At 56.2% G+C, this 15,061-nt stretch overlaps 6 protein-coding genes across 6 annotated transcripts; 2 read left to right on the top strand and 4 right to left on the bottom strand.

The window, feature by feature from the left end:
* Positions 1 to 742: 742 nt before the first annotated feature.
* On the bottom strand, positions 743 to 1,552 carry PG985_011779 (uncharacterized protein; the record flags this gene model as incomplete). The annotated part of the gene is made up of 1 exon (XM_066831546.1): positions 743 to 1,552. One exon carries the CDS (start codon positions 1,550 to 1,552, stop codon positions 743 to 745), a length of 810 nt encoding a protein of 269 aa, XP_066679596.1.
* Positions 1,553 to 2,589: 1,037 nt separating this feature from the next.
* PG985_011778 (uncharacterized protein) lies at positions 2,590 to 2,901 on the bottom strand (the record flags this gene model as incomplete). The annotated part of the gene is made up of 1 exon (XM_066831545.1): positions 2,590 to 2,901. The coding sequence occupies one exon, from the start codon at positions 2,899 to 2,901 to the stop codon at positions 2,590 to 2,592; it is 312 nt and encodes a 103-aa protein (XP_066679595.1).
* A 1,271-nt stretch (positions 2,902 to 4,172) lies between these two features.
* Positions 4,173 to 5,967, top strand: PG985_011777 (diphthamide biosynthesis protein 2; the record flags this gene model as incomplete). The annotated part of the gene is given in 3 exon segments (XM_066831544.1): positions 4,173 to 4,645; positions 4,672 to 5,446; positions 5,461 to 5,967. 3 exon segments carry the CDS (start codon positions 4,173 to 4,175, stop codon positions 5,965 to 5,967), a joined length of 1,755 nt encoding a protein of 584 aa, XP_066679594.1.
* Positions 5,968 to 6,968: 1,001 nt separating this feature from the next.
* Positions 6,969 to 8,747, top strand: PG985_011776 (uncharacterized protein; the record flags this gene model as incomplete). Its single annotated transcript, XM_066831543.1, has 1 exon — positions 6,969 to 8,747. The coding sequence occupies one exon, from the start codon at positions 6,969 to 6,971 to the stop codon at positions 8,745 to 8,747; it is 1,779 nt and encodes a 592-aa protein (XP_066679593.1).
* A 208-nt stretch (positions 8,748 to 8,955) lies between these two features.
* Positions 8,956 to 10,588, bottom strand: PG985_011775 (uncharacterized protein; the record flags this gene model as incomplete). Its single annotated transcript, XM_066831542.1, has 4 exons — positions 8,956 to 9,340; positions 9,433 to 9,939; positions 10,005 to 10,081; positions 10,199 to 10,588. The coding sequence occupies 4 exons, from the start codon at positions 10,586 to 10,588 to the stop codon at positions 8,956 to 8,958; spliced, it is 1,359 nt and encodes a 452-aa protein (XP_066679592.1).
* Positions 10,589 to 11,712: 1,124 nt separating this feature from the next.
* Positions 11,713 to 13,359, bottom strand: PG985_011774 (phosphatidylinositol-glycan biosynthesis class S protein; the record flags this gene model as incomplete). Its single annotated transcript, XM_066831541.1, has 1 exon — positions 11,713 to 13,359. One exon carries the CDS (start codon positions 13,357 to 13,359, stop codon positions 11,713 to 11,715), a length of 1,647 nt encoding a protein of 548 aa, XP_066679591.1.
* Positions 13,360 to 15,061: the final 1,702 nt, after the last annotated feature.

The following is a 15,061-nucleotide window of genomic DNA, read 5'->3' as shown; positions in this document are numbered from 1 at the left end:
TCGACCGGGAAGCTTCTTGATTCGTCATTTCCTTCGAGCCTCATCATGTGTCGAATTGCAAACGGGATATTAGGGCCCAGAAAGACGGGAAAGGAGATTTCGGCTGCCCCTTTCCCAAAGTGGCCCGCGCACTGCTGTCCCGTTTGGTCGGCCTGTTGCATTGCAAACGCGGATTCGATGTCAAACGCACGTGGAAGTAATTGGACAATCATCTAGAAACAATTCGATCAAAGACTTGACTCGGCCATTCCGCCCAGGTCAGTATGCAAGATACTTCGAGTGACTTGATACGTGGTACACCGACGGTCCTCTTTCCATCATGCATGTGGATCATCAGCGCTCTGCGAAGACTACTTCTTTAACACCCGTGTACCGTTTTGCAATATCTATCAAGTTCCAAACAAATGAAACGAAAGCATCGGGAACGTGCCTGTACATGTATTGGCAAACGCTTCGCACTTGATTTTTCACCAAGGCAATTGATGTGGGCTCCTCGATTTGCAAATGCATACCTGCACAATATGCTTATTTGTGGATATCGAAACAACAGCAACATAGAATAAAATCATGTTTCGCAGTAGCAAAGCAGCATCGTTCTCCTAGTATCATATTATGAGTAGCTGGCTACTTGGTAAAATAGGTTCTGGAAGCTAGCCGTATGTCTGAGCCGCCAGTGAAAGTCCATCCGAACTTCGCAAGACCTGCTTGCTCCCCGAGTGGTCAGCATCTCTGGGATTCAAACCTACATGATTCTCTTCCCCGCTATCGTGTAACGTGGCTTGTATGGGATGTCCGGCTTCATAACAACGACCGTTGGGACATGGTATTTCCACCTAGTACCACATATCACGCTGGATATCATGTGCATATGGCGCCGGAGGACATCAGGGTCCGGCCACGTGAACTTATATCGCGGAAACTCGGTGCATAGCTCAATGGTACGCACGCCCTCGAAAAGGATTCGAACTTCATTCAGGACGGGAATAAGACCCCATCGATCACCGACCATGCTGAAGCCTGAGCAATCGCACTCGATCCCGCATTTGCTAACAATCCGGATGCGCCGAATGAGTTTCGCCTTGTCATCCCGGAATCGAATGCGGCTTTGGAATAGCTTGAGTACGAGGTCTTCCTTTACGTCGACCTCGCGGGGGTGGCAGCGGCCCTGGCCATATCTCCAGCCCCAATCGACATAGTGCCCAACCTCAGACGTGTCGCAGATGCTGAACGTATTCTCTGAGTAGAGCACCCTGGCGGCCTCTGTATAGATTTGCTGGTTCACCAGGAGGAGCGCAATGTTGAGGGGCACGGAGCTGTAGACTTGCCTTCCTTCGTACCAAACGGGCATGGTGTCGGCGTACTCCATGAGGTGCAACGAGATTGGCTCGGGTGCCAGGAGAATGTGCCTGTATATCTCGTCTCGAAGTTCTGTAGGCAACATCAAAAGCCTGGAAACTTTGACCGCATGGCCCTCGCTGGACATCGGCGCGACTGCCTGCGTGGCCTTGGGTGGCCTCGGTAGTTCTTCGTAGGCGACACTGGTCTCCTCCATGGGGATGGTCTGGCCACCTCTCACTGGAGAGGTTTCTCTTTGGATGGCATTGAGCCACTTATCCGGATCCGTATGCTCTTGCCGTCTGGTATTTCTGATGTTATACCTTCTATGGCCTCTGTTGCCAGAAAGCCGCTTCCCAATTCCCGAGCGATGATTCCGTCCACTCATATTCGGTGCGGTGATATTTCGATGTGGGTTTTGTGCGAGGTGAGCGTTGCTTGATTGCCGGTGTTTGGATTCTCTGAGATAGCAGTACAACTGCCTTTTCGATGACCTACCAGAAGTCTGTCCATTCTGAGCCGGGATGAGTTGATATTATATGCAAGTAAACATCATCGTATCTTGGTGTAGCAGAAACTTGGGTCTGAAGACGCTGGCATCTAAATAGATGTACGGGCAGACCGTGTGCTGTCGCTGCGAACAATGGTCTTTGTGGCCAGTCGGCATCCAAACAAGTTTGACACTTCGACAGGCAATCCTGAGACTCAGCAAACCTATCTAAGGAAGAATCAAACTGCACCTTCAGGGGAAATTTGCATTCTTTGTCGCGCATCTGACATACCTGGCCTTGGTAGACCGCATGACAAGGGCAGTTTTCCACTTCCCCGAGCAAACTTGATGTGGCCGTGTCCTCATTACTGACCCGATCCCCAGAGGGCTCCGTATCATGACCCCAAGCAACTGATGCGTTCATAATATCGGGTTGAAATACCGCACGGTATGATGAGTGTACGCTATGTGGATCAGTCGAGCGGCATATTTGTGCAACAGGTTGCAATTGGACGCAGCATCTTGCATTCAAATGCATTATCTTAGGGGGTAATGGGCTGAACGTGATTGAAGCTCTTCATTATTCATATCTCATTCGTGGGGATTACAGTCTAGAGATGCATGATATCGTGCGGGGAAATTGGGTCGTCCATAGGCGTGAGTACCAGTCGTCCCTGGGTCCTTTGCGTATGCGACCTCCCGGTGAAAGAGCCCCCCCCCGATCACAATTTCCCTTCCCTTTCCTTTCCATTCCTTCCCCTCGCCTAAGCGCTCCACGATGCAGCAGTGGCACCGACCCAGATGCTGGGCTTGGTGGCGGTGAAGTTGGCGACGTCGGGCAGAATATCGGTGTCGCCGGCGACGGCGGCCTTGAAGCCCTCGGCGGTCTCGAAGACGAGGACGGCCTGGACGTGGTAGCCCGAGTCCTTGTCGAGAACGGCGACGTTCCACGACTTGAGGCCGTGCGGGCCCCAGTGCTTCTGGACCAGCGGCATGTGCGTGGCGAGGTAGTAGTCCATGTTGAAGTCGGCCGCGGCCTCGGCGGGGTAGATCACGTTGACGAGAGTGGGAGCCATGGCGACGATGACGTAGTGGTTTTGGTGTTTGGTGATGGGAGATTGCGAGGATGGACTGTTATGTTTTCAAAGTCGTCTGTGAGATTGTGATGGGGGATAAGTAGACAGAACCACGTGAGGAAGTCGAGGCCTTGCACTTGACTTTATATCTGCATAGGCAGGTACGTAACACGCCAGACCAGCTCCCGGTTTATCGATCGAGCCCCGGTTATTGTGGGGGGATTGACGATGCTTTGTCAAAGGGCCGATGGATTTGCTTCGGCGTTTTGCGTAACACCGCAGGATTAGTGGCCAATAGCCACGACCTTGCGTGGAAAGCCATCCCGCCCTATACTCTTGGCCAAGTACTTTTACCTCCTTTGTAAACACCTGGGGATTGATCTCCCCTCATGCCTGAGGGTTGAGATACTTCGTCGGACATAAACGTAACAGAGGAGGGGTAAACGGCAACAGGGGGTTGAGCTTCGGCCAAGATCAGAGATCCGTCGGTGTCACCACCCGAAGCCAATCAACTGGAATAGGACCATTTGCCGTGTCGCAAACATGCAGGATACGTATGCAGATTTTCTGTTTCTTCTTGTGCGATTCTGAGTTCTGACATACTGGCGAGTGCAACGTCGTACTGCATGATCTGACACATACAGACGGGATGATGTATATGGTGACAGGTATTTCTCGGTTGGTGGTCTGATCTGGCTCAGACAGTTCCCCACTAACGACTGAGAAACGGCCGAGGATACTTACCAGATTAGATATTGGCTCTCTATCTAGTCTCATAGCTAAAACGGCATGCGTTTTCTCTCCAGCTCAATCATGGGCTTCATAATGGCAAGCAGCGAAGTGCGGGATCGCGTTTGCAGATGATCAGAACCACAGCCCGCCTGTCCCTTCCGTACACTCCACGCAATTGGCGAGTTACCTTGACTGCCTGAATCCCATACTTGTTTGGAACAGCATAGGAATTCCAAGCTTAATAGATTATACCTCTCTCAGCCATGTAGATATGTTCAACTAGTAGAAATTGCTGGCGTACCTAAGCCAATTGTAAGCTTCGCTGATGGACCCCTACGTTGGGCAGACGAAAGCTCTGTCGCATGCAGCAGCCCAGCTACCCCGCCCCCACCAACGACGAAGCCCCAGTAAAATTATTCTGAGTCGATCTTTCGACGGATTGCCCCTCCATCCATAGCAGCAGCAAAATTCACTGCTGTTCGCACAACGTCCCTTCTTCGCGACAGTGATTTGTGGCGTATTACTGCCTACAGTTCGCCATGGCGTCCGATCTCAGTGCCGCTCCGGTGCTTTCCACCCCTGCCGAACACACCTTCGAAGAAGACCCGACTTCCCAGACCGCACGGGCCGAGCGACGGACCATCAGCGACGATGAACTCTTCGAGGTCTACGAGATCCAGCGCACCGCGTCCGAGATAGCCGAGCGAGGCTGGCGCCGCGTCGCCCTGCAGTTCCCCGACGCCATGCTGCCGGACGGGCCGCGGGTCCTGGCCATACTGGAGAAAGAGCTGGAAAAGCTGCCCTCGCGGCCGGCCGCGCAGGACGCCGAGGAGGCCGAGGAAAAGAAGAAAACGACGACGGCCGAACAGCCGCTCGAGACGGACTTGACCACACAAAGCGAGAGCGCCAAATCCAAGAGCCAAGAGCGTCGCCTTTACATCCTCGCCGACACCTCCTACAGCGCGTGCTGTGTCGACGAGATCGCGGCCGAGCATGCGGACGCCGAGGGGTGGTGCATTACGGACGGTCGTGCCTGAGCCCGACTTCGCGCCTGCCGGTTATCTACGTCTTCACCCAACAGAAGCTGGACTACGACGCCACTGTCGAGTCCTTCGAGAAAGAGTTCCCCGAGAAGGACAGCAAAGTGGTCATCATGGCAGATGTCATGTTCCAGCAACATGTCGCTTCGTTTTGTGGGAGGCTGCGCGAAAAGGGGTACACAGGGGTCGTAGGCACCGAGATTGTGAGGGACCCCGCGGCCAGCATACCAAATCGAAAGGTGGTTCTCGGCGAAGAACCGACAGAGTCAAATGACCAAGAGGTCGCTGTGCCAGAGGTTGATTTGAGCGCATACCACCTCTTTCACATCTCGACACCAGCCACGTCCTTGCTCTTGACTCTGTCGTCGAGGCTGGCATCTCTCCGCATATACCCGACCCCCGATTCTCCTTATAGCACATCCTCGGACATCATCGATCCCTCCTCGGCACCGGCTCTCCTGCGCCGCCGGTATGGCCTGGTCGTCCGGTTTGCCTCCGCATCCATCATCGGCATCTTGGTCAACACCCTCTCCGTGAAGAACTACCTCCCCACGATTGCCCTGCTCAGGGACCAGATAGCCGCCGCCGGGAAGAAGAGCTATACCATCGTCGTCGGAAAGCTGAACCCCGCCAAGCTGGCCAACTTCGCAGAGATGGACGGCTGGGTCGTCGTGGGATGCTGGGAGAGCGGCCTGGTGGAGTCGGACGGCATGTACAAGCCCGTCATCACGCCCTTCGAGCTGGCCTTGGCCTTGGCCGGGGACGACAAGCGGGTCTGGGACGGCAGTTGGTGGGCGGCATCGAAGGGGTGGCGTCGCAAGCGGAAGCCAAGGCCGCGAAGGATGCGGAAGAGCAGGCGACGACTGAGGCGGAAAGAGATGCTGAAGATGATGTACCCCAGGAGGTCGAAGGTGGTGTTGACGAAGAAGAGTCCGAACCTCCCGAGTTCGACTGGAGGACGGGCAAGCTCGTCAGCCATAGTCGGCCCATGAGGGTCCCGGTTCGCAACAAGAAGACGGATGATGCGACGGAATCTACGACAGAAGGTGCTTCCAAGTCAGCAAAGGAGCCGTCCGCGGCATTGGTGCAGCGCAAGTTTGGAGAGCTGGCCACCGTCAACGGAGTTGTCAGCCCGGGCGCCGAGTTCCTGCGCTCCCAGCGTACCTGGCAGGGTCTCGGTAGTGATTATAACACGACCGAGGATGCGGAGGACGAAGAGAGCACGGCGGTCGAGGAAGGCAGGAGTGGTGTTGCGAGGGGGTACACAGTGGGCGAAGACGCATCTAGGACATAGCACCATAGTCTCTTGCTGAAATTCCGAAATAAAGTAAATACCCAAAACGACGCTGCCTACCGGAGCACTCTCAATTGCCATTATCGCACATTTCTTGCCGTCCGTTTAAGTGCACTCATTCTGACATCGAACAATGACGAGATGCCCGCCCTAGGCATCAATGTTCCTACCCGTATAATCTTTAAATAAGGGTTTCCCTACATATGAAACTATTCTACCTCTCAACCAGAAAACGCGGCAAGTTCACAATAAATATACGAACATACCCGAGCCTCGCTTGCCCATTCATGTAGCCCTTTCAATGGGCACAGTTTAGAGCATCTGACTGCATTTCTTCATATATTGGACTGTCATACTGCTGAGCTACCCATATCTCCATCCTCCTGCTCTTTGGTGGTCGCAATATACTGCCATCTCCGGATCCAAGTGGCGTTTCTTCTTATACGACGCGTGCATATGGAAACCTGTAATCAGGAAGACGTTATTACGTCTGAAAAAGATCACAAGACAATGAGAGATGGTACTGACATCGTACGTTGCGCGCTGATGTTTGTGGCCCGATGCAGCGGCACGAGCGACATGTTATTAGTAGAGTCTGCAGCCCGAAGAGCCCGCGCACAAATTTGTCGTGTAAGATCGGACAAACTCGAGGGGCTTTCCGTCCGACGAAGCGGGTGATGTGATTATGTGAGACTGTCTGTGACAGGGTTTCCATCTACTGCCGCTGTCGATTGGCTGTCAGTACGGGATTCGTAAACTTATGCACTCTATCCGATGGATGGACGCATCTAGACGTCGAAGCTTGATATCAGCTGCGAAAAGCGAACACAGTCCCTCGCATATGGTTATTGTTGCATGTTGACATGTTGCTGACTCCAACTTCGAACTTATAAAAAGTCATGAGTCGTGCACATATATCAAATAACCTGACCAGCCAAAATCGCTTTAGCACTTGACTTCTCGCTTCGTAATTACTAGTAAGCGTGAGTGGCTGAAGGACCATGGAACAATTAGCAAGCTTCCTGGGCTTCGGCTCCGCAACGGGGACCGGGTTCTCCTCCTGCTCCCCGTCGTCGATCCCCTACCCTACAACTCTACCCAATGCCGAGTTTTTGTCCGTCGAGGCCCATCTGGTGACCAATTACACGGAGGCAATCCCGCCGGGGTTCGAGAACAGTTTCTTTGCGCCCAGCTCTCCCTTGCCCGCCCTGAATTTCTGCAACGTGACCCTGGTCCATACACACCCGGGCCTGGGAGACAGGATCCTCACCCAGGTCTGGCTTCCGCTGGGCGACGGTGACAGCGTCTATGACAGCGGCAAACAGCAGCAGCAGCAGCAGCAGCCAATGAAAGCCACTGACGGTCGTACCTCGCCCCCCTGGAACGGCCGACTCCAGGGCGTCGGCGGCGCCGGCACCAGCACCGGCTTCATGCCCCTAACCCAGTACAGCGCCGTCGCCGAGGGCTACGCCGTCGTCACCACCGACGGCGGCCACCGCTCCACGGACTGGGCCAGCGGCGCCTGGGCCCTCGCGAGCCCGGGCAACGTGGACTGGAACGCCGTGCAGAACTACGCCGCCGTCGCGCTGCACGACGCGGCCGTCATCGGGCGGGCCGTGACCGAGGCCTTCTACGGCCGCAAACTAGAGTACGCCTACTTCACCGGCTGCTCCACGGGCGGCCGCCAGGCCGCCCTGCTCGCCCAGCGCTGGCCCGACGACTACGACGGGTTCCTGGGCGGGGCGCCCGCGGTCCGGGGCCACGAGATCGCCGTCGCGCTGGCGCCGCAGGCGCGCATGCTGGAGCTGGGGTATGCGCCGCCGGCGTGCGAGCTTAGGGAGCTGCGGCGGCTGGCGGTTGAGAGGTGCGACGGGCTTGACGGCGTGGTGGACGGGCTGGTGTCGGAGCCGGAGCGGTGCTTCGCGGCTTTCGAGCCGCGGTCGCACGTCGGGGACGAGTTCGTCTGCGAAGAGGCTGGGGGCAAGACTCTCCAGATCACCGAGGCGGGGGTCGAGGTCGCGAGGCTGGCCTGGGAAGGGTTGCCCGACGATGCTGGCGGCGTGGTTTGGGGCGGGCTCGGTCACCAGGCCGAGCTCTCCGCCTGGGCGGGGACGACGTGCGACTATGGCCTCGACGGCGACGGCGACGCGGTGGGGACGCCGAAATGCAAGCCGGAACCCTGGCCCTTAGCCATGGCATGGGTGCAGTACTTCCTGCACCGCGACCCGGCCAAACCCACCGACCCCACCGCGTTCTTCCGCTCCGGCGTGCGCGACGTCGCGCGCCTCGTCCACCAAGCGAGACAATGGTACGCCTCCCTCCTCGGCACCTTCGACGCGGACCTGTCCGACCTGCGGGACGGCGGCGGCAAGCTGCTGCTCTGGCACGGCATGGCCGACGAGGCGATCCCCCTCAACAACTCGCGGGCGTACCACAGCGCCGTGGCGGCGCGGGACCCGGGCCGCGTGGACGGGTACCTGCGGTACTTCGAGTCGCCGGGAGTCACGCACTGCGGCCTCGGCGGGGACGGTCGGGGGCTGGTCCCTTCCTCCTCCTCCGGCGGGGGCCGGCTGCTCGACGTGCTGCGCGCTTGGGTTGAGGAGGGCGTGGTGCCCGAGTCCGTCCCCGCGGTCTCGAAAGAGGCGGACCCGGCGACGGGGGTCAGGGCTACTCGGCCGCTGTGTCGGTATCCGCGGAAGGCCAAGTATGACGGGGTGGGTGATGTTGCGAGCGCGGACAGTTTCCGGTGTAGTCGGAAGAAAGTTGGGAATTCGAGCTAGTGGGTTTCTTTCTCTCTGCGACATTAAATGTAGGAAGTCTCATGCATACTCTTGATATTGAAATGTTTCTATATATATCAACGGAGATATTTAGCTGGAAATATGCACTCTCAAGATAGCAGTGACCCTAGATATATGATCTCCTCACCCACCCAATCGTCCCCCTATCGCAGCCCCCCCTCAACCAAAAGGGCAACCCCCCATCCCCTTAGCCCGCAACCGCCGCACATCCGCCTCCATCCTCGTCCTTCCCCTGCCCCAGCCGGTTCAGCGGGCCGAGCTCCTCAAACAAGAACCCGTCGCTGAAGTGCGTCTTAGGATCGTCGCCCGGCAGCTTTCCGCCCGCGAGCCACATGGCCCAGGCCTCGGGGCCCCAGCGGTTCCAGAACGTCGGCTTGACGTAGAAGGGGTAGTTGCCGTACGAGAAGGTCAGGTGCAGGCGCCGGTCCGTCTGCTCGGGCGACTCGCAGCCCCGCGGGTGGTGCCGGATCAGCCGCTGGAAGCGCGGCAGGGACAGGTGGCGCAGGAAGGCGCGGCGGAGGGCGAGGGTGGTGTAGACGGTTACGGCGGCGGTGAGGCCGGGTTCGGGGAGCCTGGTGGCGGGGGAGATTCATGTTAGCGAATGAGTCAAGGGCATATATGTATGTCTCGGGTGGGTAAGTCTTTCTTAGGGGGGTAAACTCACATGAACGCTTCTCGGACCCGGTCGCCCAACAGCACGGTCACGCACTCGCTGGCAAAGTCCTTCATGAACCCGGGCAGCCAATACGTAATCATCGGAATCAGCGCGACCGCCGGCTTATTGCTGACCTTACTCGGCACGAACGCGACGACCTCGTACGATTTGGCCCACGCCGTGATGTCCTGGGCGAACTCGACGCCGTCCTTCCACTCCGTTTTAGTCAAATACCCCGCGTACTGGATGCCCATGGCCTCGCCGATGGACTTCCAGAAGACGGCGTAGGCGCAGTACTCCATGTCGTTGAGGGGCCGCCACTCGTACAGGCGCATGAAACGCTCCGGGTCCGTGATGAAGACGCTCAGCGTATACAGCAGGTCCGCGTTGGAGATCTGGCCCGACGCCACGTACTTGCTGTGCAGGAAGTTCATCCGCGCGATCGAGGCCACCGACCGCGCCGACCCCGGCGGGTTGGCCGTGAACTCGCCGATGACGACGGCCGTGTCTTCGTATCTGGGGAGACGCTCATGTGAGTATGGACTCCCGTTGGATATGAGCGCTTATTATATATAACTCACCTCTTAAGACTAGCCACGGGATCCGTCAGGTTTCTAGTAGCTAATAACAGACGACTGATAGTCTCAACGCCATAGGTCTATCACAAGAAGCTGTGTCAGCCAAGATCCTCATCTCAACATCTCGTATAACCTGTGTCGATGCGATCCGCTCATGTTCACACACATAATTGAGATCGGTACAACAAGAAACGTACCTTGAACAGTCCAAACTGCAGAGCCGTAACAGCAAACTGCGGAAACTCAAGCGTCAACAGATCCCGCAGAATAAGCTGCGCATCCTCCGTCGTCATCTTGGCCAAGCTGGCGCGGTCCGGGTATCCGAACGTGCGGCGCATGCTGGCCTCGCGGCGGTACCGCAGCGCCCGGCAGAGGAGGACATAGCCCAGAAACAACGTGAGGGCAATGCTCTTCCACGACGACGAAAGCACGGAGAAGATGGGCTCGTCGCCGCCGGCGAAATGCGACGAGACGGAGGACGGGAGGATGTGGGCTAGGATCGGCGCTAGCGATGGTGGGACGATGGAGGCCAGAGGGGAAGAAGAGAAAGACGTCGGCGACGACGAGGCGTTTGCCGAGGTTTCCATCTTGGGACGACGGCAGCAGCCGGTGACGGGGCTAATCTGGATTGACTCTGTCTAGATGTGTCCGTGCCTCTCGCGCATAACATATAGTGATTCTCTTTCGCTTCAGGACAGAAACAACACTCAAGTCGTTTTGAGGGGAAATTCTTGAATCTGGTGATCGAGTTATTAATCGACTAAATGTCCCAGGGGCCTTATTTAAGTATGCTGCGGGCGGGCAACCCAACCCGCTATGCAAGAAAGCCACACACAATCCCGGCCTAGTGGACGAATCCCCGTCCCCTGGAATAGAATCCCTAGATGGCCTAGTGCCAGCTGAAAAAGATCGACACTCTTGGTTTTGGGTCTAGAGCGTGGCGCTAGGATTGCCGGAATGGGCCCCTCGTTTTACATAGAGATGGGCATCACTGGGAGAGACGGAAGAACCGGAGGATCTGGGGATACGTTCTCTCCGGAATTTTTGAAAAGGCGGTTCATCTTGAGGACCGTGAAGGGCGAGCATGATCAACACCATCGAGAGACAGCGTTGTGCGCGCGCCCTCCACGATGAGAGACATGCACCCATCCATCTTACGATCCATTGCGCCATCCGCGGGTGCTGGTAGGTTCAAAAAGAAGCAAAGGCGACTTGACACGCAACTATGCATGACCCGACCCAAAGACAGACGGCGATTCGTGGGACATCCCGAGTGGGGGAGCTCAATCCAATGCTGGGTCGGGACTTGGGTAAAGGAGGGTTGCAATCTATCTCCTTGCATATGCATATATTGGATTAAGAAAGTCGAGTAAGCAAAAAGACCTAGGATGCCTCGGCACAAGCGACGCGGGGAACCATTGAGCCGGGTTGGGGGGCTCGGTCATCCTTCAAGTCTTACATTGCAATACCTCTCTCTATAAGGATAGTATCTACGAATACGGAGTAGTATGAATGAAATTGACTATCGCACTTTAAACTGTGAATTCCAGAGTACATCATGGGTAGTACAAGTGCGAGCTTCAGGTAGACGCATCGCTGGTATTGGCCTACAAATAATCATGGCACTGGTACTGGAACTGTAAATTCAACATAAAATGCTCTAATTTCTTGGGTATCCTTTTTTGAAACTTCCGACTATGTATAACCTGCTCTACGCCGCCTTGAGCTTCTGGTTCCTCCGCGTCTTCCACGCCTTAATCTCGTTCAGCAGCCCCATGACCAGGGGCACGCCAATGGGCCCCAGCAGCGGCAGGTAGACCGCGACCTTGTGCTCGTCGGGGAAGTAGAGCTGGCCGACCATGCTCTTCTCGAAGAAGGCGCGCTCGGCCTCGGCCTCGGCGATGCGCGCGTGCTCCAGGCTCTTGGCGCCGCCGAGGCCGGCGCACGCGAGCTCGAGGTGCTGGATCGTCTTGACCACGCCGTCCGCCACGTTGGACGGGATCGAGATGCTGGGCAGGGCCAGCGTGAGCCGGGCCAGCGAGCCCAGCGAAGACGAGGCGCGCAGCAGCAGGTCCGCGGACCGGATGCGGGCCAGCGTCGACAGCCGCAGGGGCAGCGAGCCCGACTGCGGGGTGCCGAGGAGGGTGAGCAGGTGGGACGTGAAGGTCAGGATGGGCTGCTTCAGCGTCTCGGACGACACGTGGGCTGCCTCGGCCGGCGGCGCAAGCAGGTATACGGAACCCCACTGCGGAATCATCCAGGACTGTGACGTCTCGACCGCGTCGGTCTCAGACGGCACACCTATGGTTTGGTTCCCGATGTAGACAATGAAATTGACCGTGGGGGCCCCTCCAATGGACGGAGACAAAGGCCACTCCGCAGCGTTGATGAAAGAAGACAAATCTTCCTTGCCGAGGACCTGTGACTGGACACCGGGAGAAGCGTAGAGCTGGACCTGGGTGTCAATCGTGAAATCGTGAATAGGCCTCAACATGTCCAACACGGGCTTCATGTACTCGTCGATCGCTGCCTCGATATCCCAGCTGCTTGGGACGGGACCGTTGGTGAAGAGGGAGAACGACAGATGGTAGGTCTGCGAGTATTTCAACGACCTGGTCATCCTCTTCGACACGGTATCCACGACCTCCTGAGATATGCCCTTCGGTCGATGTTCGGGCGTGATGGAAGAGGTCTCGAGCAAGTACGAGATGATGTTCTGCTCCTCGGCGAAGGTCGCCCCCAGCTGGGTCGCAATGTACGTCGCGAGCCCCGAGGAGGGGGAGTTGGCGGTCGGGAGGGAGTTGGGCGGGTACTGGACGTCGAGGATGGGCAAGTGCGGGTGCAGAGACGACGAAGCTGTATGGGCGGCGTCGCCAGGAGCGAGGCGGATGGTCAGAGCGACATTCGAGTCGTCGCGCGCCTGAACGGTGGCCTCGGTCGGGGCCTGAGCCAGCTGCAGTCGCAGGTGGTGGCCGGAGAAGTCGTTGAGGTCATCGAGGGCGTGCTGCGTCAGGCGCAGCAGGTTCTGGGCCTCCTGCTCGGGCAGGGAGCCGACGTCGAGCGCGATGCGGAGGGGGAAGACGGGCTCGCAGGCCTTGCCATCAGCCCAGTCGGTCATCTGGGTGAGGGGCAGATTGGCCCGGTAGATGGTGGTCGTATTCCACCATATCGGCAGACCAATGAAGACGGCAATGAGCCAGAAGGATAGAACGATCCAGGACCGTCTTTGCGTATCGGATTCCTTCTCGGGGGGCGGTTCTTTGCGCTCGACGACTGCGATGCCGGTAGCGGGCAGGCTTACGGTGGCCTCGGTGGAGGCGGGCTTGGAATCACCGTCATTTTGGATATCAGCAGACATGACGGTGATGGGCAAGGATGCTGCGAAGCATTGCTTGCTCAAACTTATCAAGCAGAAATGTTTTGAGCGCGGCCGGGAGCTCGACTTCAAGTCAATCTTATGGCCAGGTTGTCGCAATGTTGGGCAATCAATTGGATTGGTACCAGCCGTCAGGTACCTGAGCTCTACAATGTGGGGTGTGGCTGCCGCCACAATTAATGTACGATCCAGCAGGTGCCCGACTTGGAAGCATCGATATTCAAACAGAACCTCTTACTCTTTGAAAGTCGGCAACCCCAAAGGATCCAATTGATTGACGTATTTCAGTCCATAAAGGTTTTTATTCATCGGTAAATAAAGCTATGCATTGTACACGTTGAAGAATCTATTGTGGATCTGTGAACCGAAAGTAGCCAACAAGCAAAGCAGCCCAAAGGCAACGCAACCAAAACCAAAATCGACGGTTTGCATGATTTCCACCACATGATAGATGTGATCCCGTACAGGAGTGTCCATGAGCGTCGTTAGATAGTCGCGGGTAAGCTGGTCTTCAACGAAGACTCGATTCGCCACGTTTACAACAAGTCACAGAGCCCATATTTGGGAGAAGGAGGCGATGAACAGAACATCGACGCGAACCATATTTAATACTCTGGAGGTCAAGGGTTTGCCAGACACGTCAATAACCAACAAGGCTAGGTAGGGCCCAGATGATGGACAGAAACGGCTGTATAGGTCGTACGATACAGTGCCTATCATCATTCGGTCAATATTGTAGGGCGAATTTTGGGACGTGGCTTATTTACTAAGGGCAGTATCGCGTCGATGGAAGACCTGACCTGGATGGTTAATAGGCCGCGGCCTTGTTGGCGACCGAGATTCTGACCTTCCCTATTATCGATGTATAGATTAGTATTATAAATGGCTAATGTAGTGTGATGAAGAGGAGGGAGTATTTGAGCCCTCGTGCTTTCATCCTCCTCATATATCGTCTCCAGATGGCTTTTACGGGCTGAGGCTGAACGCACCATGAGCTCCATCGATTCATGGATGCTCCTCACTATCCAGGCCCATCTTCTCCTAGCGATTACTGGCTCTCACTGCTTTGTCAACCCATGACGAGACGGCAGTAGCCAAAGGCCGGAAGCGGCTGCCCCTGAATGGACGGCGGCAAGAAGGACCGATCCAATGACAGTGGCTGTTCCACTCAGTCTCATAATGGCCGTCCAGCTTTTGAGTTGGGTCCTCAACTGGTAGTCCGTTATGCTGCTGGGGATGTCCCCAGTCTTGCTGATGCCACTGGTCGCTTTGGAGACATCACGTAACAAGGGGGCCCGAAAGAAAGCCAACGGTAGATTGATGGCAGTAAATGCTAGTAATATGTAGTTTCGTACAATGGTCCGGCTGTATTCAGACCAGGACCAAAGAAGGTGGACCATATACGCTATCAACACCACAAAGTGTGATGTGGACATGCCGATTATCGTTTTATATATGGACTGAACGATTACATCGCATTCTTCACTGAAAGGGTAGCCTTTTGTTCCCGGCATCAACGGATAGATTGACGAACCGAGAACAAGAATCAAGAAAGTAATGTCGGGTATTAAGAGACGTAAGAGTGTTTTTATGCATATAGCTCGCCAGTGGTAACGTCGAGTTGCGGATAAATGTAAAAAAGGGCCCATGACTGCCTTGACGTACAACCCTGGGTCAATCCAAG

Source organism: Apiospora marii (assembly GCF_038362585.1).
Source record: "Apiospora marii strain CBS 49790 chromosome Unknown utg000009l_segment0_segment0, whole genome shotgun sequence".
NCBI classification, from domain to species: Eukaryota; Fungi; Ascomycota; class Sordariomycetes; order Amphisphaeriales; family Apiosporaceae; genus Apiospora; species Apiospora marii.
Note: the sequence above shows the minus strand (reverse complement) of the source record. Positions and strands in the feature narration are given on the sequence as shown.